Source organism: Pichia kudriavzevii, chromosome 4 (genome assembly GCF_003054445.1).
Source record: "Pichia kudriavzevii chromosome 4, complete sequence".
In the NCBI taxonomy this organism is placed as follows: Eukaryota; Fungi; Ascomycota; class Pichiomycetes; order Pichiales; family Pichiaceae; genus Pichia; species Pichia kudriavzevii.
The window spans coordinates 960,187-984,606 of record NC_042509.1 but is presented as its reverse complement, the minus strand read 5'-3'; the positions used below and the strand labels follow the sequence as shown (position 1 = coordinate 984,606).

Here is a 24,420-nt window from a genome sequence, read left to right as displayed (position 1 = left end):
TGGTAGTCTATAAAGTGTGAAAGGGATTGAGCAAAGGAAAAAAAAAAGCTAAGGAAGAGGTATATAAAAGTAGAATTTCCATTTATTTTTTTAAATCATTGAAATTTCTTCTTTTAGTTTTGATAGTTCGTCAACATCTTCCTCATCAATATTTTGCAAAATATTCAAAGCCATCTGGTCAGCAAGTAAATCATTTTTCCTTGTGTCTAGATCTTTATCGAGGTGATCAATTTGATTTGATTTGGTGAAGATCGAGTCAACATCGTCTTGTATGATTTCATGAGATTCCAATAAATCCATGTTACACTTTGCCGAATTCTCAGCAAAGGAGTTCAGAGTATACGAAGTTGTAGTTGAGCTATAATTTGATGGTATCAAAATTGAAGGTCTATCTTGTGATTGCGAGTCTAGATATGAAGAATTTTTTTCTAATTCTGCAGAATGGGATAAGAAAGCCGATAATAGAATATCATGACTACCCTCAATGGTAGTTTTATTGTTGTCATTGCTATTGGTATTGTTAAGTTTGCCACTAATATTGTTATTGTGGTTATTGTTATTATTATTGTTGTTATTGTTATTATTGTTGTTGTTATTGTTATTATTGTTGTTGTTATTGTTATTATTGTTGTTGTTATTGTTATTATCATCATCATCAATATCATCATCATCATTTGGACCTGAAGGTAGAATGATCAATCCACCAGTGTCATTTTCAAAGTTCTCATCATTCTGAGTGAAGGAGTAATTCGAACGACAGCTCAGACTTAGTAGATCATCTTGAGACACTGGAGTTGGAATCGAGCTTGTGATATTTGTAGGAGTACTTGTATCGATCAAATCAATAGACTGTTTACGATTTGGTATCGACCTTGACATTGTTCCTGATCTTTTCTTTCTAGAATATAACAACGTTGGAGGATCAAGACTACTTGACTTTCGATTCAATGAAATCGAGTCCTTGTTATATTGGATCCCCAAGCCTCCGAAATCCGTAGCATCATTGAAGGTGGTGGATGTAGACGTTAATGGAGTTGAGAAATCGGTGGAGTTGAAGGAAAAGCTATCTGAAACCGAAGGCGAATGATTGTCGAATGATGATAGAGATGAGGAGCTCACTATTCGTTTGGTCTTTTCCAACGTGGACTTGAACTTCTGGGATAATGATCGTTTGAGAGTCATTTTAATAAAACTTCCTTCACTAGGTAGTGTTTGTTTCTACTCTCCAATACTCTCCAGTAGTGTCTTCTATTGTCTTCTATTGTCTTGTAATGTACCTTGCCCCCCCGTCTTGGTATACACTCTTGTGCTGTTTTAGGTTTTTGCCCACTTTTCCCGTAGATTTTTCACTCTTCCTGCTGATGTGAAAGCTTAAATTCTATAAATTGAAAAAAAAACAACAAAGTGGCACCTTATATACGTATATATGGATGCAAATATGTGTGTCTTGAAGATGGTGGTGCAAAAGCAACTGCCTCTATAGATGGAAGAAAACCGTGAAGTTAGGATGCAGAAGAACAGATCAGGTGGCAATACGAGACGTCCATCTAAACCCTTGTACTTGTCACTACACTTTATGCAATGTCCACTTACATGCTTTGTGGACATGCCCACCCTCAAAGGGCTCACCTTGGAGGCAGCCAATATTTTTTTTTTTTTTTTTTCTTTCTACTCTACTTCTCTTAGAGGATGCACATTGAAAGTTGCGCTACAGAGTGCATGCATTAATAGTTTCTTATTGTAATAGTTTCTTACTATAGTAGTTCCATTTCTCGTTTCCCATTTCTCATTTCCCATTTTTTATTTCTCATTTCGCACCATTTCCCAATTCTGACTATTTTTTCAGGAAATACCACCTCCTTTTCCTAATACGGCAGTAGCAAGTACTAAGAGGGGGGAGAAATTGGGAAAAACCGTTGTTCGTTTGCCATTCTTCAATGTCTTTCAATTTCTTTGTTGTTTTAATTTCATTCCTATTTCTCGCAGCGGCCGCGGTCCAGACCTCGCTCCATGCCGCGCAATGCGGATAGATAGACACTACATGAAAGAACAAGGAAAGAAAAATAACAAAAGGCAACGCCGCAGACCGCCAACGCCGAGCCGCACAGATATTGAATTTGAGAGATATGCAGTGGGTTTGGCGTCATTCATACTCAGAGACATTTCCTCCCCCCCCTTTGCCATTTTTTGCCATTTTTTGCCATTTTTTGCCATTTCCTATTTTAGGTCTTGGCCCCCCCCTGGCCATTAACTTCTGAGCCTTGACGACTATGCTGTTATCAGCTATATTCCCAACAAAAAAAAAAAATTAAGGAAAGGGAAAAGTAAAAGTCATACACACATAGTGGGAGAATTGCCCCATATCTTGAACCGTATTCTTCACCATGTCGTTTACCATGTCGTTCACCATGTCGTTCATTGTATTGTTTATTGTATTGTTTATTGTATCCCCCCTTCCACTTCCACTTCTCCTGCACCTACAATATCCAATTTACCCCAATAGATTGGTCCAAGTGCACTTTGGAGAAATAAGTACTTAATAGACGTCTCCAACCACAGTCTGGACCGACTCTTATTGATCTCCTTGATTCAATTCATTCAAATCTGGACTATTTTATTCTAGTCTATTTTATTCTATTCAAGTTTACTCTCAATCGGGTTTAGTTTGGTGCAATTTTCGGGATCTCTTGCCAATTTTAATATCTTCACCTTGGTTTTCCTAAATATCCTGTATATCTACTACAAAGGCAGCCAAAATCGCCACTAGGAAATCCATCACGGCGAAGCTCAACCGCATCGACCCGTCCGTCCTCCATTTATGTGCCCGTGCTACCGCTGCCCAGGTCGCACGCATCCCCGAATGGAATGCTGCCCATTCTGTTGCACTTTATATGAATTTGCCCAACGGCGAATTGCCAACACTTCCGTTATTAGAACTCGCCTTCTCTCAGGGGAAAACAGTCTACTTACCACGTATTGAACCTTTATCGACTAATAATGACCCTCCTCGTTATAATGGCCAGAAAACATGTCTTCATTTTTTGAGGGTAGACTCTCTGCAAGATGCTTTAAATTTGCCGCCTCGTGGGAAATACTCTATACGTGAGCCGCCGCTCATTGCCAACAGAGACGCGCTACCTACAAAATCTCCCCTTGACTTGATTGTGCTACCGGGCGTAGCTTTTACATCTGAAGGTGGCAGATTGGGACATGGTGCCGGTTACTATGATGATTTCATCAAAAGGTATAGATCCCTTCATAATTTAACACCGACTCTTGTAGGTGTTGGTCTCCCAGAACAACTCTTGCCCGTACATAATATACAACTGGAAGACCACGATGAACAATTGGATTACGTCGTCATTGCAGATACAACCTTCTGCAGATTTTGTAAGTAGTTTCTCCCCCCACCATGGATTGGACCCTTGTGTAACAGACAGATCCCTCTAACAGAATGTTTACCCTCACCAGCAACTCGGAATTACACAACTACCATACATACACAATCTCCCACACATACACACTCTCCCACTCGTTCAAATCCTCCTCTCTGTGTAAAAGATCATGCTATTATATGCTGTCCATATTGCTCTTGTTGTCCAACAACCTATTGTTAGACCATCGTCTCTATCTCTACGTGTGGTCTCGGCGTTAATGGCGGAGGTAACTTGTAGACTATGCCCGCGAAGAAACACACCCCCCCTCTTCCCCCAGTCGGAGATAGTCTTTTGTATTTTTCCTGGGTATTTGCTAGACACAACTTGTCTGACACTTGATTGTCTGCTCAACCAGGGTCCCTACATCGCTCAGATAAAGACAACCATATAATCCCTTGAATATCTGTTTCAAGTTAATATCTTTGCAAATAAATCTGAAATGTTTGGTAGTCACGCACGAACTATGCCACGGAGGTTCGATATATTCAGACACCCTCTGTATCGGCAGAATTGCCTCTATTCCTCAGTTAAGTTTCCTCCTCCCTATGCACACTATCATCGAAAGAGACGTTCCTACTTCAAACCAGCCCTTTTGTTCTTCATTGCCGGCGCTGCGCTCTCGTACAACTATTCTCTATATGAACTAGGCGAAAGAAGATTCCCCCTACCGTTGACTAGCGACTCAAAGTCAATATCTCAGTTCAATGAACGATTGGAGTCCAGATTACAGGCCTTGCCAATTGTTAAGGAGTTGAGAACAGATCCAAACTTTGTCGAATACAGAGATTGGAACCATTTAGATTCTTCTCCAACCGGCTTGTCCAATTTCCACGGCACCTTGCGTACTCCCGGTGGTATATCCATCCCCCCATTATCTTTCCATTGCCAAGAGACCGGTGACGATATAGTCATTGTCCATGTGGGCCGCAGAATGTCTGGCTATCCGTTTTTGGTACATGGTGGGATGCTAGGCATGCTGGTGGATGAAATATTCAAATCAAACTTGATCAAGGAATTCCCAAATTTAACATTCGACAATGTTCATACCAAATCTCTAGATTTGAAATTTAAGTCTCCCACCTTTGTTAACCAGTTCCTTATCATAAAATCTAACTCGGCCAAGCTGGACACTGTCAACAACGATTACATTGTTAATAGCCATATCTCTACAACTGATGGTAAGGTTTTGGTCCAGGCCTCTGCTGTTTTATCGACAGACACAAATTCATTGACGTCTTCTGTTCCAACTAGGCCTCTCGAAAAGAAGACAAATACTGGCTGGTTTTGGTGAGGCTTCAGCATGTTTGTCCCTGTAAACTTTTCCTGATTATACAGTTATACCTTTATATACTTTTATCTCTACGAAATGCAACTTGATTCTAATAGTCAATTCCCAATATACATGACAGAATTTCGTGCAAATAACCTCGCCCTTGACTTTTTCCAACATGAATCTCAACCTTAAAATTTCACTTTCCATTTTCATAGAAACGTATCCTCTTAATTCATTTCTTGCTCTTTTCTATCCGGAAACACACCCAACTTCACTAGAAATGTCCTTCCTTGGTTTTGGCTCCCAGCCTCAAATTTCTTCAGAACAAAAAATCGCAGCTGCAGAAGCTGAATTGGACATGATTACCACCATGTTTAATCAACTTCTAGATTCTTGTTACAGAAAATGTTTTGATAAAAATATAACCGATGAAAACCTCTCTCAAAACGAATCTCTTTGTATCGATAGATGTGTCACCAAATATTTTGAAGCAAATGTTAAAGTCTCTGAGTCCATGCAAAGTGTTGGTAATTCTGGCGCTCTTGCAAGAAAGTAATTACAGTTAAAATGAGTATAAGAGGCAGTTACAACGACAAGGGCAACATCCACAATTCTTCCTATATTTTTGTTTTTGTTTCTGTGTTAGTGTTCGTTAAATAAATACATAGTATACTTCTTACCTAAATATTCCTGAATATAGTCAAATTCCATTCCCATTTCCATTATAGTCCCAGTGCACGATACAGTCTCATCCTACAACCTTCCAGACTGTTCAACTTAGGTCTGACGTCCAAGAAAAATCTAGGCTCCTCGCCCTCTTTCACAGGTGTTGTATAGAAATCAATAACATATTCAACTTCCTTACCACATCTGTTGACAACCCAATCATGCCTATCAAATGGTAAATCTCTACCAAAGATGTAATGTCCAATAGCTGCCCTTGGTGTGATTTTTTTTGAATCTCCCTTGAATGATGTTAGTTTGATATCTTCACATCCACAACTTCCTTGCCCTTTTTCCCAGTTTAATATGTACTTCCATGTCACTTCGTTAACTAAATTATGCAGAGGAACAACAGTTTTCATATCCTTCTCTTCAGGAGTCCAATTCTTACGTAACATTGCATTGAAAAACTGTTTCTCACTTGGATATACCCAGTTACTGTCAACGTTGGTTCGTGGAATACTTGATATCTCCCTCTGTTCACTCAATAGTTTACTACCAGACACTGCATTTGGAGGCGTCGTTAATCCCTGGTCTATTTCTTTTGAATTGCATTCGATAGATTCAGGTTCACTTGTAGTTATAGCCAACCCGTTGACACTTGGATGTCCCTCTGGGATATTGGTACCTGAAGAATGTGGAACTGGACATCCGCCAGAGGCATTTACCTGGGGAATAGGGCATGAAGTTGGCTTAGGTGCCCACAATAAGTTCATCCATGTCCATGTGGATGTTTCTTTGGATAATATAAGTTGTTTTTCTTGTTGGGTATTCAGTCTCTGTTCTTGCGCCTTCTGAGCTTCCTTGGATTTCTGAAGCCATATATCACGTGTACGTGGATCAACGGGGCATTTGGATTCGTCACTCATCTTTGGGTGTAGAGTTGTACTCTCGAACAATTTGTGGGTGTGGTTGAAGTGACAAACTAAACCCATTTAATTGGCCTGATTATGTATTTTTTTTTGGGTTTCAACCCCACCAGCGCAGTGCGACTCTGACCGTTCAAGGAAACCCTTACCCACAATACGCTAATTTGTACTTACTTTAACTTATTTCAATTCCGGAATTGACGTTAAAAGTTGGCTATATAATGTTATAAAAACGAGAATTATAAACATTCAATGATGGTGGCAGGCTATTTTCCACTCATCGGATCATAAGAAAGAACGCTTGGCCCACAGGTTGACTGCTGGAGAATCTAAACTACCGTTGGAGTATGAAACACCAGTTGATGCTGGATCAATAGTCAAATCAGATGTACTATATGCAGTGGATGTTGTGGTAACAGTAGCATATCCAGTAGTTTCAGAGCTTAGTGTCATAGTACTCGTTGCTGTGATTGTAACGACTGTAGTTTGTTCAACGGCAGTTGCTACACTGGAAGTTGCAGTGAAAACCCTGACAGACGAACCATCAGTAACAGTTAAGGTAGCGGTGATTGGAACAGTAAGGGTAGTGGTAGCAGTAGCTGTAGAGAATGAAGTAACTTTCATATATTTAAGGTTAGAAGGAGCAATTAATGCATCACTTGAAGTACACTCGCTAGGTGTAACGGTAACAGTAACAGTGCTTGCGCTTGGGCATGTAGAATCAATTATACTTGAGCCCAACACAGATTGAACAGCAGCAACATCAGCCTGCTTACCTAAGCCTTGTAATGAATTGACTAAATCATCAATATTAACAGAGGTTGAAGAAGTGGTTGTCGATGTAATGCTTGGGGTAGCAGAGTTAGATGAAGCATTTGAAGTTAATGTAGAAGCTGGTGCTGCGGAGGAGGCGGTTACATCAAGGGAACCCACAGATGAAACACCCGCCAGCTTGTGTTGCTGAGATGGTGTGCTTGTTATAGTGGAAGATTTGCTATCATAAGTAATGTATAGAGTGGTTGTGAGATAGAACGTAGTAGTTTGTTCTTGTCCATTTTTGTCGGTGTAGATAGAGGTTGATTCTAATGGCAACGTTGTTGTCTCCTCAATTGATGCTGGGGCTGCTGTAGTAGCAACGGTTTGCGGAGCAGCAGTAGATGATTCACTTGTTTGTGAACTTGCAGAATTCAAGGAACTCAAAGAGACGCCTGCAGTTGACTGTGTTTGATCCAATTGAACTGCGCTAATTGGCTGTGTGAGTGGTTCGGACTCGTTGTAGTATCTTCTGGCAAAGTATTTGTAGTCATTCTTTGGCAGAGCTGCTGAATTGGCTAATGTAGAGAGTAAAGCAGTAGATAAAATAGTTGCGAACTTCATAATTTGAATGGTAATGCTAAGTTTTTTCTTAAAGGAATGAAATATATCTCTTTAGTTTTTGATTTCAACAGGATAATTTAAAGGAGTGACTAGTTGAAAGAAAAAAATAATTAGATATAGGTGTTGTTTAAGTTGGTGCTAGCGGGGCAAAATGTATTTGGTGAATGCAATTTAGTGTTTGCTACTAATTGAACAGGTTTTTCTGATCAAAAGAAAAAAAAGAACAGAGACCGCAAGATATCGAAAGGGTTAATGTCGAAACCAGAAGATGACAATTCCAACCACCACTTTTCAACCCTGGACAAAAGCTGCTGCTTTTATACGTAATATACTTTAAGGCTGCTTTATGTTTACATGTGGAGTAAACGCGCTATGAAACGCGTTTTGTTTTCCCAAAAGCGCGTTGGCGCCGTTTTTTTTTCTTTGCCAAGTAAAAAGCGTGTTTAACACAAACATTCAAGGTTATATTTAGCATGGCGTGCCCAAAAACATTCAGGTACAATCGGATTACCACGGAGCTCCAATGCAACAATTTATTATATTATACAATGTCTTGTTTACAGACATCATAGGTCTGGATCGATTGCATCACCAAGATGTTGCCCTTTCAGGAATTGTTGTTCTCCAACTGAATCAGGGAAATATGTTGTTGACACTTTACCATCTTTGAAATCAGGTGGATATTTATAACCTTTTTTGTAGCCCAGGTCAGACATTAATTTTGTTGGTGCATTACGTAGATGTAAGGGGATTTCAGCCCCTGAAATTTCTGGATTAGCAGTCCAGGCTTTCATTTGGTTCCAGCCTCGGTAAATTTCAACACTTTTAGGTGCTCGTGACAACTTGACAGCACAGTGAACTAAGGCGAGATCTGCTTCTGGTAAACCAACCATCTGGACAGCTTGATAGGCAGCCACAGCAAAGGGTAGACAAGAGTCATCTAGAACCCCAATATCCTCACTTGCTATTCGAATCATCCTCCTAGCTATGTAAAGTGGGTCTTCACCGCCTTGTAGCATTCTCGCAAGATAATACATCGCAGCATCTGGATTAGAGCCTCTCACTGACTTGTGGAATGCAGAAATAGTGTCATAATGTGCATCTCCAACTCTGTCATACAACATTGGGGAGTTCTTCAATATCCCCTTGATGTCTTCAAGTGTGACTTCTTCTGGTTTGTTTTCGTCTGTCGTATTGGTGAAGTTGATGTCTATCATCTCAACAAATCCAAGAGCTTGTCTGCCATCGCCATCTGCAACACTGATTATCCAGTCAATTCCTTCCTCACTTAATTTCAGAACACTGGTATTGTGTACCAACTTTCGAACCTTATTTATCTCCACCAACCCACGTCCAACCATTTCTCTCATTTCATGGTTACTTAGTTTCTCGAGGGTAAACACTTTACACCTGGACAGTATGGCTTTATTGACCGTAAAACTCGGATTCTCAGTAGTGGCGCCTATTAGTATAATAATGCCCCTCTCAACGTACTGTAAAAATATATCCTGTTGACTCTTACTGAACCTGTGAATTTCATCAATGAACATAATAGTAGATTTCCTAGTCAATTTCATTTCATTTACTGCCTCCTCGAAAACTTTCTTACAGTCTGACACACCATTAATGACACCGCTCATCTCAACAAATCTCATATTTGTAGTCTTAGCCAATATCCTAGCTAATGTTGTTTTGCCAGTTCCTGGCTTACCCCAAAATATGAGAGACGGTACCCTTCCCTGCTTTAGGTACCCTCGTAGCACACCACGGGGTCCAACCAAGTGTTGCTGTCCAATGTACCCGCCAATGTCGGTTGGCCTTAATCTCTCAGAGAGGGGGAGATTTGCGGATATTTTGAGATTATCGATGATTTGCTTCTTATGTCTTTTTAGGTCATCCCTGCACTCATCACCTGATATTGGACGCTTGCTTTTTACAGCTGGTGTGTTAATCTCATTTGATGAGGAAACTGATGATAACGGGGAGGTCTCATGATGCTGACTTGGCCGATACTGGTAAGTAGGTTTGTCCTTTGATTTTTTTTTGCCAGTTAGTATAGATGCTAAAGAGGTTGTGTGGGAGTCGCCGTTTACAGCAATCATTGGCTGTGATGAACCATGTACTGTCTCCACTTTTGAAACATTTTCTGGTTTATCACTATGTTCCTTTGCCACACCATCACTAGGGATGTCATTTTCAGCTTCTACTTTCCTGTTCTTGTTTTTGATCTCACAAAGGTCCAAATGTTCATTTATTTCCGCTAATGGTATATGCTTGCTGCAAATGGGGCAACTGACCATAGGTGAAAGGGATGACTGAAAGGAAGATAGACGTGGAAACTTAGCTAGCCATAGAACCTGGGGAGATTTCTCATGTTAAAGATAGATGGCAAGTTGATAACGCGTCTTATACACACCTATTAACTATACGCGTGCGTAGTATATGAAAATAAAAAAAAAATAAAAAAAAAACAAACTATTTACACATCATTACATTGAGACAATCAGAGTTCGTCTTTTCCGAGCTTGTCTCTACTCTGTTTCTCCTCCTTCTTGGCCATCTTCTTTTTGTATTGCAGAAAACTCTTGAATTTTCCGTTTTTGATACCATCAATTGCCCGTTTCCTGTCGGAAAAGTCGCCTTCAACTGGAACGGCAAACTCACTTAGAAATTCGGAAATGGCACGTTTGCTAAATTTACCACTGTAATGAGTTACCGTTCCATCTTCTTGAATGACTAAAAGCTGTGGAACATCATCAGCCAAGTCTGGAGCGTATTTTCGGATCTGGTCAACAAGATCGTCTTTAACGAGAATATAGTTCAGATCCATCACACTGAGAAAATCAACAGCTAAGGATTTGTACAGTGCAGACACTTGTGCCTTGTCCGTTAGTAGCAGCGCCCTAGGTTTGCCTGTCTTTCTCGTAAAGTAACTCTCGATTTTCGTAGATGGGACCTTTCTCACATGTGACTTCAAGGTACCTCTCATTATATTAATGATTGAGTTTGCCTTACGTTCATTTTCAAATGGCTGAACAGCATATTGCTGATCTCTAGGTACTGTCTCCCTAAAACTCTTTGGAGGTCTATAGGTGATCAAAGTTGGAAATGCATTGATGTTCTGAGAAGCACAGAATTGCTTGTTCTTTTCGTCATCACAGTTAACGGCTGCAAATTGTGCATAATCGTGGGCTTTCTTAGCAGCTGTTTCGAATTCAGGTTTGAGCTGTTTGCAATAGCCGCACCATGGTGCATAGAACTCAACAATTGTACTATAGTTGGAGCCGTAGACATAATCGTGGAAAGTTGAGGATGTTAATTCCATGATGTACTTGTTGTTGGAATAAAATGCCGGTGCATTGGACCTGGACCTGTGTGCAGAGACGCTCACAGCAAGAACTATCAGGTAAAGAAGGTGTAGATTCCACATTTTCCACCAAGAACTTCAGAGACACTGGTTTCAACCTAACACATGAATGTTTGAAAAGAAATGGACACGCCAACTTTTCACTGGCATGCAACTCTCCAGTTTATCCATATTGAAGGAGATAACGGACCTTCTCACAAGATTTTCATGCTCTCGCCGCCCGCGACGCGTCGATTATACGAGTCTTATAGGCTGTCTCTAGTTTTTTTTTTATTTTTTTACTATTCCCTTTTCGGTCCCCTTTTTGGTTCTCTTTTTTTTCTGTTTCTCATTTTCTTGGAATTTCTTGAATATTCCAAACTCAACAAGACATACAAGAGAGATTAGCCACCTTGGAGGAATAAAAAGCAAGTCGTCCAACCGTTGTCGTCATGATCACCAAATACTTTACCAATGTCACAGTCAAATTCAATCCATTTGGTAAGGAGGCCAGGTGTGCAAGGTCTATCCTTTCACAAATACCACCTTCTTTGAAGAATACATGCCAGGTAAAGTTGGAACTAATCAATGGTTCCTCTAAGAAGCAACCTATAGTCCAAGTGACATTCAAGGATAATACTGTGATGGGTGGCGATCCTAGAAAACTCAAACTTGCCGACTTTGCCAATATGTTTGATAAACATAGCAAGAAGCTTCTCTTTAAGGAAGAAATTGACAAATGATGTCTTCATGTTTAACATATGCATAATACTCCGGTTTTCTTTTGCCGATTCCTCCAGATTTATAGACTGGTTTCTACTAGGTTTTTAGTCATGTACATATAATAAAATACATTTTCTTTGAAAACAAACAAAAAAAAGGAATGGAATGCCAGGACGTTTCAGTTTTGTAATTTTTTTGTCTCTCTTTGAGACGATGTAATAGCTATTCAAAAGTCAAGATGCAAGGTAGGAGGCGCCCAATAGATACGGAGCGCTTTTGGGCAGCTCCAGTGAACATCTTAAGTTGTTATTCAATCCTTTGTTGGATAGATTTTCCAAAATCCAGCGAAAGTATATCTTCGCACGATATTAATGACACCAGGATACAGCTGCCTCTAATATGAATACTTGACTTGTAAGAGCATCACAGGACACTATCACATACATGAAACCTTTAACGAAGCTAGCGGTATATACCACCACACCCATATTCTACGTAAATGCGAAACCACATTTGGGGCATTTCTATTCGATGACTTTGGCTGATGTAAGAAACAGGTGGTGTAAGCTCAATAATCGTGAAACATTCTTTACGACAGGTACAGATGAACATGGATTGAAGGTCCAGAATGCAGCACAAGCGGCAAATACCGATCCTAAATGCTTCTGTGACGATTTAGCCGATAAATTCAAGGAACTAGCCAAATTGGGTCAGATCAAGTTTGATAGGTTCATAAGGACAACCGATCTCGACCATTATAATGCTGTAAATCAATTTTGGAATACGGTCAATGCAAATGGTTATATATACAAAGGTATACACAGCGGGTGGTACTGTGTTTCTGATGAAACCTTTTATCCTGAAAATGATATCATGGAATCAGTTGATCCCAAAACGGGGAAGAAGATAATGATTTCCAAAGAAACACAAAACGAGGTTGTCTTTCAATCAGAAGAGAACTACTTTTTCAAACTGTCAAACTTTCAGAACAAGTTGCTAGACTTTCTGAAGAAAAATAAGAATTTTATCCAACCAAAGAAATACCATGATTTCATTATTAACGAACTAGAGACTAGGGAATTAACAGATTTATCCATTTCAAGATCATCTCAAAGGTTGGAGTGGGGAATACCTGTTCCAAATGATGACACTCAGAAAATTTATGTGTGGTTCGATGCCCTAATCAACTATCTAACTTCTGAAGGGTATCCAAATGCCAAGGAAATGCCACAACCAACCCACCTAATTGGTAAGGACATCATTAAATTTCATTGTATATACTGGCCTGCATTCCTCATGGCTGCAGGAATCCAGTTGCCGAAACAGGTTGTAGTTCATGGTCATTGGCTGATGGGCGGAAGAAAGATGAGTAAATCTAGGGGTAACGTTGCTGATCCTATTGCTATCTCGAATTATTATGGTAGTGATTCTTTAAGATTGTTCATGATGAAGTACTCTGTTCTAGACTCTGATGGTGACTATAGCGAGGAAAGCTTAAACAACTTGCGTAGTGAGTTTATTGACAAATTTTGCAATCTAATGATAAGATCTTTATCCAAGAATTTTTCAATCGAAAGGGCCCTATCAAGACTAGAGAATAAGAACTTTGAATCTTTGTTGGATGCAAATAGTGATGTATCTTTTAAAGAAAATCTAATATCTATTCGTGATCAAATCAATAGCTTGAAAGCTGATATTGATGATGACATAACAAATTTCAACATGCACAAAGCTGTCCAAAAGATTTTCAATTTTGGTCCTATCATCAATGGATTATTTGATACTTACGAGCCATGGACTTTGAAGGTAAAACCTAGCGATGACGAGGAGATTGTGACAGCAAAACAATTGAAACAAGACTTGATTATTTTCACAGCTTTGGACTCGTTAAGAGTCATTCTAATTTTACTTCAACCTATTATTCCGGTGTACTCTAATCTGCTCTTGGATAGATTGAAGGTTGATCGTGGAAGAAGAACCATCGAATATGCAGCTTTAGGGAAGGATTTATGCTACGGAAAAGATGCAACGTTTAAAAAAGGCCAGAATGTTCCTCTAACCAAACTAGAATTAAAGGACGCCTAAACTTCTGCACTTAGTTTAGTCTTGTAAATATTAAGTTACCTCTATCAAGGAACTTTCAATTCAGTTTAGACGGTGTATATAAACTTGAATACTTGATTATATATCTACCTTCAGTAGTTCACACGCAAGAGTTTTTAAATCCAATAGAACACAAGTACGTGATTCGTCAAATGCTGGTACTGAGATGATCCGAACAGGCATTACATCCCCATTTTTCCGCTTTAGTTCTACCATCGATGTTTCAAATTTGGGTTGGTTGCCCACAATATACACATGTGGAGTCTCAACAAGAGTGAAAGGGTCTTTATCCTCAAATGGATAACAACATAGAGTATCAGGGGCAGTTGGTGCAACTATCTGCCACAGTAAAGAATCCTCGATGACTCGAAGCCTAGAATCATTGCAAACTGATTCGTCAATGATGTCCTCACTGTCATTGATGTTTGGAATGATATATTTCATGATATCATTAATTGTCTCACCGGAAGATATTAGTATTCTCAATCCATTGACTTCATGGAAGACAGGATCTGTAAGTCTTTTGAAATTGCCCTTTCGGGATGATTTATTAAAAAATGATTTGTGCAATGGCGGTTTTGGTAAACCTAACTCAACTATATCGCCAGGACCAGGGACAATGCATACGGGCACACTATGTGTTAATTCATCAATGAAAGAATCCAAATATTCAACTGAAAATTTACTAAATTGGGCGCCATAATCATCGGTATATTTATCCTTACCGGTTTTGGCCTTATGTTCAACTTGAGATACGTCAACCGAATTACCAACGAGTATCATCTCATTTACTGTTTGTGCTCTCTGATCCCCCAAATCACCAAAAATCCAGCTCTTCAGAATTTCGTACTTATCCAATGAGCTTTGGTGACTAATATTGAGTCCGCTACATAGAAGCAATTTACCATCTTGGTTCAACGCAGCAGGAATGGGCTTCTGTTCAGCAGCTTCTGGGTAAACAATATCGACAACATGGAAAATCCCAGACTCAACTTCAATACCCAAGACACCAATCACCAAGCCGGTGACAATGATTTTCTCATTAAGTAAGTCGCCAGTTAAAAGAATACGCCCACTTTCATCTTCCAGCCATAGTTTATCGGTTTTGGGATCACTGTAAGAAGCTCTTCTCATGGATTCTATCCCACTTTTATGTGTCTTTGTATTCCCCTTTATTTGATTCAATTCTTGGAAATGTCCCTGCACACTAAGCTCAACTTCTTTTAAGACATTGGGTTTATATTTCATATCTGCCAAAGTGGTACCAATTATATATACAGGCTTAAGAAAAGGAACATCCAAGACTTTGGGAATGAACTTAGGCTTTTCACCATTAACATCGACATCTTTCCATTTTGGATTGGCCAACTTCAACACCCTAGATTTGAGTTCATTTGAACGATACGTATATAATGAGTTAAATTGGGATGAATATTTACGCGTTCTGGCTGGATTTTCAAACGTCTTGTCTTGATGGTCACTCCATATAGGTGTTTTTCTCACTACCTTTTCCAGACTTGTCATTTTAAAATTCAGGGTTAAATGGACTGTTGAGTTTGTGAGAACTGAAAATGCTAGTAGAAACCAACCCAAATATGCAGATCGGATACATCTCTAGTGAGTTTTAAAAGAAAATTGACATCTGGAGCTTCTCGATACATTCAACATAAAAATCCGCGAGCCATCAAATCTCGGAAAATGAGTTTCTTTGAGAGTTAAGCGGTGGCAACATCAACAACAATGGCTTAGGTTGCTAATGTCCAAGACAACCGCCTCCTTAGACAATTGCATCAATGGAAAAACTAGACCTATCTACACACGCAAAGGAAATTAAGAGCAACTACGACAGCGTTGTTCGTGGCGAGAGCTCTTACGCTATCTACACAACACTCAAGGATTCTTCGCTGAAACCAACTACACTCGGCGATGGTGACATTAAGGACTTTGTTTCAGAATTTGAAGAAGGAGCAGTCCAATTTGGTATTTTAAGGGTCAATCCATTTGGTTCTGATGTCCAAAAGCTAGTTTTGTTAGGCTGGTGTCCTGATTCAGCTCCAATCAAATCGAAGGTTTCATTTGCAACTAATTTGTCCAATGTTGGTAAAGTTTTACATTATCACGTTGAAATCACAGCAAGAGATAGTGATGACTTAGATGTCGATGACATTATGAAAACCGTTTCTAATGCGTCTGGTGCGAGATACTCAATCCAAAGCTTAACTCCATCTTCATCCACTGGTTCCAAATTCAAACCAGCTCCTAAACCAGCATCAAACCTTTCTGCGCCTGAACTTTCAACACCAAAACCAAGTCCATCTATTATCAAGCCAAAACCTTCATTGCCACCTAAAAAAGCTGAAGAAGATGGTTGGGGTGATGAAGAAGAAATAAAGGAGAGGGATTTTTCTAAGCAACCTTTGGAGACGTTACCTTCTGCATACAAGCCAACAAAAGTTGACATTGATGCGTTGAGAAGTGGCAAGCCCTCCTTACCTGTTGATGATAAGGTGCATGCAAAGGAGGAGGACAAACCAACTAAACCCGTATCACCGCTCCCACAGTCTGCTACCATTTCAATCAATCCATCTGGTGGTTTGACTTCTTTACCAAAACCGAAGCCATCCAATTCTGTTTTATCGAGGTTTAACCAAGAAGTTGTCAAGCCTGAATTTGGTACCAAAGTTCCAACATTTGGTTCTAATCCAGCAAAGGACTCTTCTATATTGGTAGGCGGTGCAAGTAGAAATTTTGCTTCATCCAACGGTAAAACACCAGCTCAATTATGGGCTGAAAAGAAAGGCCAGTATGTCGAAGTTGAAAGAGACGACAAACCAGTCAATGCTGCCGAAGTTGAAGGTGATGTGGAAAAGGAAGATCATTCTGTTAATGATGTCAAGGCGAAATTTGAACAAATCCATCTACAAGCTGAAAAGGAGGAGGAGGAGGAGGAAGAAGTGAATTCCAAAAAGTCTCCAACCTCATCATTCCCACCTCCACCTGCAAGAGAAACACCATCATTCCCACCTCCACCTGCAAGAGAAACATCATCATTCCCACCTCCACCTGCAAAAGAAACATCATCATTCCCACCTCCACCTGCAAGGAATGACGCATTCAGTAAATTTCAAGAGAAGCAACCTGCGGAGGAAGATAACGATGGCTGGGATGAAGAAGAAGAAGAAAAAGAAGAAACAAATAAACCAGAGCCAGTTAAAGAGAAGAGTGGAAATGTGAATCCAGTGCCATTGCCGCCAAGAGACGTTTCAGAGCCATCTGCTATTTCTGCTGCATCGGCTTCGGAGTCAGCTCCAGGAGCTCAACCAGAAGCTTCAAAAGCCTCGGAATCTAAATCCAATGTCGCAGTTGCTGAATACGATTATGAAAAGGATGAAGATAATGAAATTGGGTTTGCCGAGGGTGAAACCATCACTGCTATTGAATTTGTTGATGAAGATTGGTGGCAAGGTACTAATGCTGCTGGTGAAACCGGATTATTCCCAGCATCATATGTTTCATTGAAAATTGAAACAACTGTTGAGACGTCGGCTTCCCCAGCACTGCCTACAAGAAACGATCCAACACCGCCCGAACCGGTTAAGTCTGAAGGACCTTCTGCAATTGCAGAATTCGATTATGATGCTTCGGAAGACAACGAATTAACTTTTAAGGAGGGTGACATTATTACTGATATTGATCAAGTGGATGATGATTGGTGGCTTGGTTCTCTCAATGGTGAGAGAAAATTATTCCCGTCGAACTATGTTAAATTGCAGTAATTGCAAATACGGCCATGTAAAATGTAGTAATGACTTAGTGCCTAGAACAATCATGTTTTTGATATATATATATATATATATATGTTTTAAATATTATTTTTTTTACTTCTAGATTATGATGAAAATGTAATGTGGTATCACTTTGGCGAAATGTCAACCATTTTGTGCATAAGCGGTTTAGTCACTTTGAATATGATACGGGTATAGGGAGAGATAAAAATTGATGAATTCACCAGATATGCAAAGGTTATTGCTTGCCATAGTGGGTTAAGCTTTCCTCAATCAAAAATGAATATAAAAACAAAAAGGGAATACAGTCAGGAGTTCTTTCAAACCCCCTTCTGCCAACGACAGATTGATGGGAGTTCAAATTCTGGAGTAGCACTGGAATTTTGATCCAGTCCAAAGTATTCAAGTTATTCAAAATCTGCCTTCTCGTGCAGTCGAAAGGTAGGGGAGATAGCTTCTCTGTTAGCGGGATGTTGGATAGATCACCACGTAAGACGTTCTTAAGCAGATTATCAAGAGTTTTATTCTTAGACTGATAATCCAATTCAAAATCAAGGTCAATTTTGTAGTTTTCCCTTACATTTGCCTTGGAAGAAGCACCGGAAACAGCTGGAGTTAAGGCAAGGTCATCATAATCATCATTTAAGAAATTCAAACCATTCTCAACCACAGATCTCGTTAGGTGTGAAATTCCCTTTGGTTTTTCTTTTAAATTTTCGTCTTCATTATAATCATCAGACTCAGCGTCTTGGTTGTCCAAAAGCTTCACATTCTCAGCTTCGTCATGGACAAACTCTTCGCCTTTATGTATACTCTCATATAAATATTTCCAGGAGGATTTAACGTCCGTTTTTGGCAACAGGGCGGTTCTGGCAAGACTTTTCAGTGTAGCAAAAGTAGAAACACCCAGGATAATAGGGAATAGGACCGTTACTATACAGCCAACCAAAAACATTGCATGTTTATAAGCAGGTCCCTTGGTGGAGTTTTTTTCACCATCAACCAGTCTCTTTGATTTCTTAAGATCTACAATGAGGCAATCAATCGTTCTACCACTTTTAGTCAATAAAGCAGTTGGCAAGCCTGGTATATATTCAGGTTCGATCGAATTCCAATCCTTAAAAGGATCATATTGAGAAATGAAGGCAGAGTAGAAACCAACGGTTCTATCAAACTTCACGTTGGCAATAGTTATCTTAGTTTTGAACAACTTCAAGCCTTTGTAGTACTTTTCCTGTGGATCGCTTAACTTGTAAACAATCGCTTTTTTACCGCCCGAGATAAACAAATCATATCCGGTTCTACCGAGGAAATAAGAACCTAGATAGTTTAAGATCGTATTTTCATAGAAAGTTACACCCAAATGTGGTGTTGCAAACGTTGTAAAAAAGCCAGGCTTGATGGTTTGGAACATGCCTGCACCAAACAGCTCACCAATGACATACCTAACAACCAAGCCACCAAGCGAATATCCGATAAAGCTGATTTCAGTTATAGTAATCCCATGTTCATCATGTAGTATTTCCAAATGTTTGAATAACTCTTCAATTAGATATTCGCCAATTGCTTCTATTCCGTCATAAGTCTTAAAGTGTGCAAAACTAGTAGGCGCAAAAGTGTGGAAAGTACACAGATTGGATTTTCCGAGAGTGTGATGGATAACTGATTCAACTCTGGCCAAATTTGTACAAGACCCCCATAACCCATGGGCAAGCACTATTAGGTGATGTCTATCAGCAGCTTCCGTCATTGTCTGGTTTGTGAGCGAAACGACTCTTGCAAAACAAAATTATTCAGGTGTAGAAGAAGAAAGTGTTTAAAGGTAAGAGGTGGAAGGGTGGGATCACACACGTATGGGGATCCGGATATGGGGATTAACTTAGCAAATTCCATATTGCCCTTAAATCCATCTCCGTTAAATCGTTAGCCGAGACTTATCCGATGCGAGAGCAGACAGAATAGCCGAATTATGAAAAATAGGTTTTTATTTCTTCAAATGGAGGTTATTTTTCACGTTGTTTTTGTAGCCAATTTTTTTTTTCTTTACCATTAACTATTCTCGTCTGCTGTTTTGAGAAGAAAAGAAAAAGTTTCATCAAGAGAAAACAGCAGAGAGGTGAAAAACTTCTGGCTCAGCGTATACTAACAAGTAGGACAGTATATTTCAAATGAAATGCAAACCAAGGAGCTGCAATGGCATCACAAGCAAGGGCATTTAGTAGTACGGCCAAGGCATTCCTGGCCGGTGGATACTTGGTTTTATTTCCAGAGTATGCTGCCTATGTTGTTGCATTAAGTGCACGTATGCATGCGGTGAGCAACTTCAAACGAGACGAGGATGGTTTTTTCAAAATAACCGTCAATTCCCCACAGTTCAAGAATGGTTGCTGGAGCTATGAGATAGATCCTGAAAAGATCAAGACCAACGGTCTTACAGCAGAACTTTTTGAGGTTGAAGCAAGACGAAATCCATTTGTGGAGGCGACTATTTTGACAGTGTTCTCTTACGCATTGGGGAAGTATCCAAAAATGGAGGGAAAAGATATAACAATTACCATGTTCTCAGACCCAGAATACCATTCTCAGAAAGGTGCAGTGAAGAAGTCCTCTGATAATGGTAGTTATGCGTTTCTCTATCATGGTGAAGAAATTACCGGGGTGAACAAGACAGGCCTTGGCTCTAGTGCAGGGTTAGTGACATCATTGACGGCTTCATTGCTGTCGTGTCTTGTGGAGGAGTTTGATTTGAGTGGTGCACTATGGAAGGAGAAAGTACATAATCTGGCCCAGATTGCCCATTGTAAAGCCCAGGGTAAAATTGGATCGGGATTTGACGTTGCCAGTGCTACTTTTGGGTCTATTGTTTATAGGAGATTCAATTCCAAGTTGGTTACCAATGTCATTGACTCTTCAGACGTCGATTCTCTGATCAAGGTTGTCGACAATAGTGATTGGGAGACTATGCATTCTCCATGCGTGCTTCCTAGGGGAATCCGGTTGTTGATGGGTGACGTTGAAGGGGGTTCGGAGACACCCAAAATGGTGAGTAAGGTTCTCGAGTGGAAGAGAGCCAATCCCGAGAAATGTCTGCAAGTGTGGTCTGCCCTCAACGAAAGCAATATGAAGCTAACCAATGCCTTGTTGGAGCTGAATGCGCTATCGTCTTCATCCTTCACGGAATATGAAACTCTAATAAAGAATCTCTCCTTTTACAACAGCAATGAAATTTTACAGTTAGAAGGTGATAACGTTGAATATTTACAAAATGTTATTGAATCATTAAGTGATATACGCAAATACCTGAAAATCATGACACTGGAGACTGGCGTGTCCATAGAACCAGATGAACAGAGCAATATACTAGATGCCGTGTGCAAAGTGAAGGGTGTTTTGGGCGGCGTTGTTCCGGGAGCTGGAGGATACGATGCCATCTGTATGCTTGTGGCCAGTGCGGAAGTTGCCAATATTGTGGCAAGCACACGCTTGCTTCCGGAGTGTGAGCATGTTAGGTGGATGTCCCTTTCCGAACAGAGTTTGGGACTTATTGAGGAAAATGTAGCAGACTTTTCCGGTCTTGTATAGCAAGGAACACCAGAGAAAGTATAACTGATAGCTAGTTACAATAGAGCGGGAGACGCAAAACAGAAAAAACCCCTCCATAAAGGATCAGTCCCGCGCATTCTGCACAACCCCGATCTTTCCCATTGTAGTTTTCAGATACAAGAGAGAAACACACTTCCCTGTCTTTTCAGCGTCAAGTACTTGTAGCTACAAGGGAGAGGTGCTTGTGAATCGTATCATAGTGGATATAAATATGGAGGAACAAGGGGTTAATGGAACTCGTCAAACGCCGAATACGTCAGTTGGGAAATCCGGTGAGATGTTCAATACTCCACATTTCAGAAACAATGCCGAGCCGTCCTTGTCGAAGTTGTCGTTGTCTTCGCCAACGCCAATCAAGGGTCCTCCCCGTATACACTCCAAACACAATCTATTACATCACGAGTTTGCCAGAGAGGATGAAGCAGAGATGTCCAAGAGTTTCAATGATGTGTCACCACGAGAAAACAAGTTTTTGGCCTTGGCCAAATTTGGCACAGGCATTCCTGAATCATGCCACAGTGAAAATTATAAAGTTAGTGATAATGCCAACAACAATGTAAATTTATATGCATCAGCTAATATTTGTAGTCAAATGCAACACGGTAGGGCAAGCATCCCAACATCAAGAAATATGGGCATAGAAGTAAAACCCGACACTGTGTTGAAAATGGATACAGATGACAATGAGGGGGATAAAAGTGTTTCAGACCCCCACCCCTCCAAAAGGAAGAGAAATTCAACTAATGAAGGTATTAATGCAAATGACGAATGTACAGGAAGTACGAAAAGTGATGAGGGAGATCTAAATACAAGTGGATTGGAATTCAAACCACAGCGTTTGGAGCCTTTGAACAATGATGTGGCTTCAATGGATAGGAGCAGATCAGTTGCAACGAGCACAATTGATTTTTTGAGCGTACAGCTATCGACGGATGACGAATATAGCAATGAACAAGAGAGATTCAAGTCTTTCTTTGAGATGGATGATGCGTTTTCTATTTTCACAAGTCAGAATAGTAATTTTGATCTTAGAATCAATGAAGTTCAGGCAGGGATAATATGTACAACAACTACACCTACTAAAGTACAAATGAAATTCAGTTCTTCTAGGAACATGTCCAACCCTTCTTTGCGTTCGTTCTGTTCGAATGCGAGAAGCTCTTTGCAGGATGATGTTACTGGCAAGTTTTCAATAGACCAATTAGTTGCCCATGAAAACAATCAGGCGGTTGCGGAAACAGGTTCAATTCTCACCAGTGAAAGCAGAGTTGATTCTCCATCGCTTTATTCTTCGGATCCGCCGCCATATACTCCTTTCATCGAAAAGAGCGAGAGCTGCAGCACATCTTCACTAAAAGAGGAAGATAAGAGGAGTGGTTCGGCCATCTCCCTACTGAAAAGGAACCTCAATTCTCCATGCGGTAGCGGTGGGCCAGTCTCACCTATGAAGAGGAAGAACAACCTTTCTGTTAATGTATTTATTCCGCCATACCGTTCTTTGATTAATCCTCATCGGGGGTACGACTATATTACCAGGCGTGTTATTAATGTGGCGGAGTACGAATTCCCCATTGGGCATAATTCTCTCTTAAGGAAAAAGAAGGAAAGTAAGATCAAATCACTGCTATCAGGGACAAGCAAGATGATTAAAAATGCTGCACATGCAAGCCCTGATAAGTACAAGTCAACAACGCAATTCAAGGAGCTACCTTCTGATGTTGTCAAACGAATTATTGGCATGGTTACAGATCAAAGGGACTTAGTCAATTGTTTGTATGTCAACAAGGAGTTTCATAAGTACAGCAAGCAGAATCTGTACAGGTACCCAAAGTTCACGTCTTCATACCGATTTGCACAATTTGTCCATGCTATAATGAATAACCATGAGTTACCCCCTCTCGTTGAGGTTTTTGATTTGTCAATGATTACCACTCCCATTTCATTAACAGCCGCTGAAAAAACACGGTACCAGGACAAGTTAGTCTACGGCACAACTGCAGCCATGGATGTTTTGAATGATAAAAGCAGAGTAGTTTATGCTGGTTGGAGAGATTGGAAGTACAGGAACAATCCACAGTACAATGGCTCTATTGATTGGAGGACCCGTAGATCGAACTCCTTGAGTGCCATTTCCAGTTTACCGAGACCCCATTTTGAACTTATTGACGGTCGGAACCACTCCTTCAACTCTTTAGTTGAGATGAGGAGGTACAAGACGAACTCTTCATCGTCGTCGTCCTTCTCTTTGCTTACTGGCAAGGGCAAAAAAGAGGGGAAAAAACGAAGTCAAGATTGCAAAGCACTTAGAAAGAGGTCCAATTCGTTACCAAAGATCAAGGATTCGTCATCCAGGGGAGACAATTCGCTTTTCAAGGCGTTGAAGAAGTCATTCAGCAGGGAGAAGAGCACAAAGCAAAAGGATGAATTCAGGAGAAGCAGTGTCAATGTTGTCGGAGGCGGATGCAGCGGTAGGGAAGGCACCATGCGTAGAAGGGGGAACAGGGGAAGCGTTGGAGTGAAATTTGGGGGCAAGAGTGTAGAGGTTGTTAGTGCACGGGTTGTTCCCTTTGAGAAGCCGCATCCACGGATGAACGATATGCTCAAGCAGTACTGTTTCCATCGAGATGTCCCCATTGGGTATGTGATGCACGTATTGATGGAGTGTAGACAGTTGAGGGAAATCAACTTCAACCATGTGTTATTAAGTACCGACTACGAAATGAAGGACTACAGCTCATTTAACCATGCTACGGGGAAAGGTACGACCATGTATGCGAGCTATGGGAAGAAGCCAGTGAGGTTGAATGCTAGCCGGCCGATATTTTGGAGTGATACTGACAGGGACACGAATATCAACGATGGTAAGTTTATTGAGGGGTTTATAGAAAGCGTACCGTTTCGGGATGTGTGGAGGTGTTTTTTGGAGCAGGAAAACATTGAGAGACTATTCTTGGAGAGGCTCAAGCCCATTGAGCAGTCGACCATTAACGAGTTTTTGTTTCACAGCCGATTTAGAGAACGCTTGCAAATGTTGAGTTGCTACAAGTCGGGCATGGTGAGACGAGAGGAGTGGAATGTCTTGAAAGAAGCACAAGAGTGGCGGGAGTACATTGCGGGAGACGATTCCTGAACTTCGAACTGTGCCTTGGAATGTGCGTGTCTGTAACAGTATGACTATATA

The 24,420-nt window shown here is 40.4% G+C and overlaps 15 protein-coding genes across 15 annotated transcripts; 8 read left to right on the top strand and 7 right to left on the bottom strand.

Moving 5' to 3' along the window:
* Positions 1-90: 90 nt before the first annotated feature.
* Positions 91-1,182, bottom strand: C5L36_0D04780 (uncharacterized protein; the record flags this gene model as incomplete). Its single annotated transcript, XM_029467368.1, has 1 exon — positions 91-1,182. The coding sequence occupies one exon, from the start codon at positions 1,180-1,182 to the stop codon at positions 91-93; it is 1,092 nt and encodes a 363-aa protein (XP_029323228.1).
* Positions 1,183-2,891: 1,709 nt separating this feature from the next.
* On the top strand, positions 2,892-3,398 carry C5L36_0D04770 (uncharacterized protein; the record flags this gene model as incomplete). Its single annotated transcript, XM_029467367.1, has 1 exon — positions 2,892-3,398. The coding sequence occupies one exon, from the start codon at positions 2,892-2,894 to the stop codon at positions 3,396-3,398; it is 507 nt and encodes a 168-aa protein (XP_029323227.1).
* Positions 3,399-3,876: 478 nt separating this feature from the next.
* Positions 3,877-4,728, top strand: C5L36_0D04760 (uncharacterized protein; the record flags this gene model as incomplete). Its single annotated transcript, XM_029467366.1, has 1 exon — positions 3,877-4,728. The coding sequence occupies one exon, from the start codon at positions 3,877-3,879 to the stop codon at positions 4,726-4,728; it is 852 nt and encodes a 283-aa protein (XP_029323226.1).
* A 157-nt stretch (positions 4,729-4,885) lies between these two features.
* C5L36_0D04750 (uncharacterized protein) lies at positions 4,886-5,266 on the top strand (the record flags this gene model as incomplete). The annotated part of the gene is made up of 1 exon (XM_029467365.1): positions 4,886-5,266. The coding sequence occupies one exon, from the start codon at positions 4,886-4,888 to the stop codon at positions 5,264-5,266; it is 381 nt and encodes a 126-aa protein (XP_029323225.1).
* Positions 5,267-5,432: 166 nt separating this feature from the next.
* C5L36_0D04740 (uncharacterized protein) lies at positions 5,433-6,368 on the bottom strand (the record flags this gene model as incomplete). Its single annotated transcript, XM_029467364.1, has 1 exon — positions 5,433-6,368. The coding sequence occupies one exon, from the start codon at positions 6,366-6,368 to the stop codon at positions 5,433-5,435; it is 936 nt and encodes a 311-aa protein (XP_029323224.1).
* A 219-nt stretch (positions 6,369-6,587) lies between these two features.
* On the bottom strand, positions 6,588-7,679 carry C5L36_0D04730 (uncharacterized protein; the record flags this gene model as incomplete). The annotated part of the gene is made up of 1 exon (XM_029467363.1): positions 6,588-7,679. The coding sequence occupies one exon, from the start codon at positions 7,677-7,679 to the stop codon at positions 6,588-6,590; it is 1,092 nt and encodes a 363-aa protein (XP_029323223.1).
* Positions 7,680-8,245: 566 nt separating this feature from the next.
* On the bottom strand, positions 8,246-9,979 carry C5L36_0D04720 (uncharacterized protein; the record flags this gene model as incomplete). Its single annotated transcript, XM_029467362.1, has 1 exon — positions 8,246-9,979. One exon carries the CDS (start codon positions 9,977-9,979, stop codon positions 8,246-8,248), a length of 1,734 nt encoding a protein of 577 aa, XP_029323222.1.
* A 203-nt stretch (positions 9,980-10,182) lies between these two features.
* C5L36_0D04710 (uncharacterized protein) lies at positions 10,183-11,109 on the bottom strand (the record flags this gene model as incomplete). The annotated part of the gene is made up of 1 exon (XM_029467361.1): positions 10,183-11,109. The coding sequence occupies one exon, from the start codon at positions 11,107-11,109 to the stop codon at positions 10,183-10,185; it is 927 nt and encodes a 308-aa protein (XP_029323221.1).
* Positions 11,110-11,477: 368 nt separating this feature from the next.
* On the top strand, positions 11,478-11,768 carry C5L36_0D04700 (uncharacterized protein; the record flags this gene model as incomplete). Its single annotated transcript, XM_029467360.1, has 1 exon — positions 11,478-11,768. The coding sequence occupies one exon, from the start codon at positions 11,478-11,480 to the stop codon at positions 11,766-11,768; it is 291 nt and encodes a 96-aa protein (XP_029323220.1).
* Positions 11,769-12,192: 424 nt separating this feature from the next.
* On the top strand, positions 12,193-13,833 carry C5L36_0D04690 (uncharacterized protein; the record flags this gene model as incomplete). Its single annotated transcript, XM_029467359.1, has 1 exon — positions 12,193-13,833. One exon carries the CDS (start codon positions 12,193-12,195, stop codon positions 13,831-13,833), a length of 1,641 nt encoding a protein of 546 aa, XP_029323219.1.
* A 96-nt stretch (positions 13,834-13,929) lies between these two features.
* Positions 13,930-15,375, bottom strand: C5L36_0D04680 (uncharacterized protein; the record flags this gene model as incomplete). The annotated part of the gene is made up of 1 exon (XM_029467358.1): positions 13,930-15,375. One exon carries the CDS (start codon positions 15,373-15,375, stop codon positions 13,930-13,932), a length of 1,446 nt encoding a protein of 481 aa, XP_029323218.1.
* A 269-nt stretch (positions 15,376-15,644) lies between these two features.
* C5L36_0D04670 (uncharacterized protein) lies at positions 15,645-17,627 on the top strand (the record flags this gene model as incomplete). The annotated part of the gene is made up of 1 exon (XM_029467357.1): positions 15,645-17,627. The coding sequence occupies one exon, from the start codon at positions 15,645-15,647 to the stop codon at positions 17,625-17,627; it is 1,983 nt and encodes a 660-aa protein (XP_029323217.1).
* Positions 17,628-17,874: 247 nt separating this feature from the next.
* Positions 17,875-19,386, bottom strand: C5L36_0D04660 (uncharacterized protein; the record flags this gene model as incomplete). The annotated part of the gene is made up of 1 exon (XM_029467356.1): positions 17,875-19,386. The coding sequence occupies one exon, from the start codon at positions 19,384-19,386 to the stop codon at positions 17,875-17,877; it is 1,512 nt and encodes a 503-aa protein (XP_029323216.1).
* Positions 19,387-19,829: 443 nt separating this feature from the next.
* Positions 19,830-21,218, top strand: C5L36_0D04650 (uncharacterized protein; the record flags this gene model as incomplete). Its single annotated transcript, XM_029467355.1, has 1 exon — positions 19,830-21,218. One exon carries the CDS (start codon positions 19,830-19,832, stop codon positions 21,216-21,218), a length of 1,389 nt encoding a protein of 462 aa, XP_029323215.1.
* Positions 21,219-21,450: 232 nt separating this feature from the next.
* C5L36_0D04640 (uncharacterized protein) lies at positions 21,451-24,369 on the top strand (the record flags this gene model as incomplete). The annotated part of the gene is made up of 1 exon (XM_029467354.1): positions 21,451-24,369. The coding sequence occupies one exon, from the start codon at positions 21,451-21,453 to the stop codon at positions 24,367-24,369; it is 2,919 nt and encodes a 972-aa protein (XP_029323214.1).
* Positions 24,370-24,420: the final 51 nt, after the last annotated feature.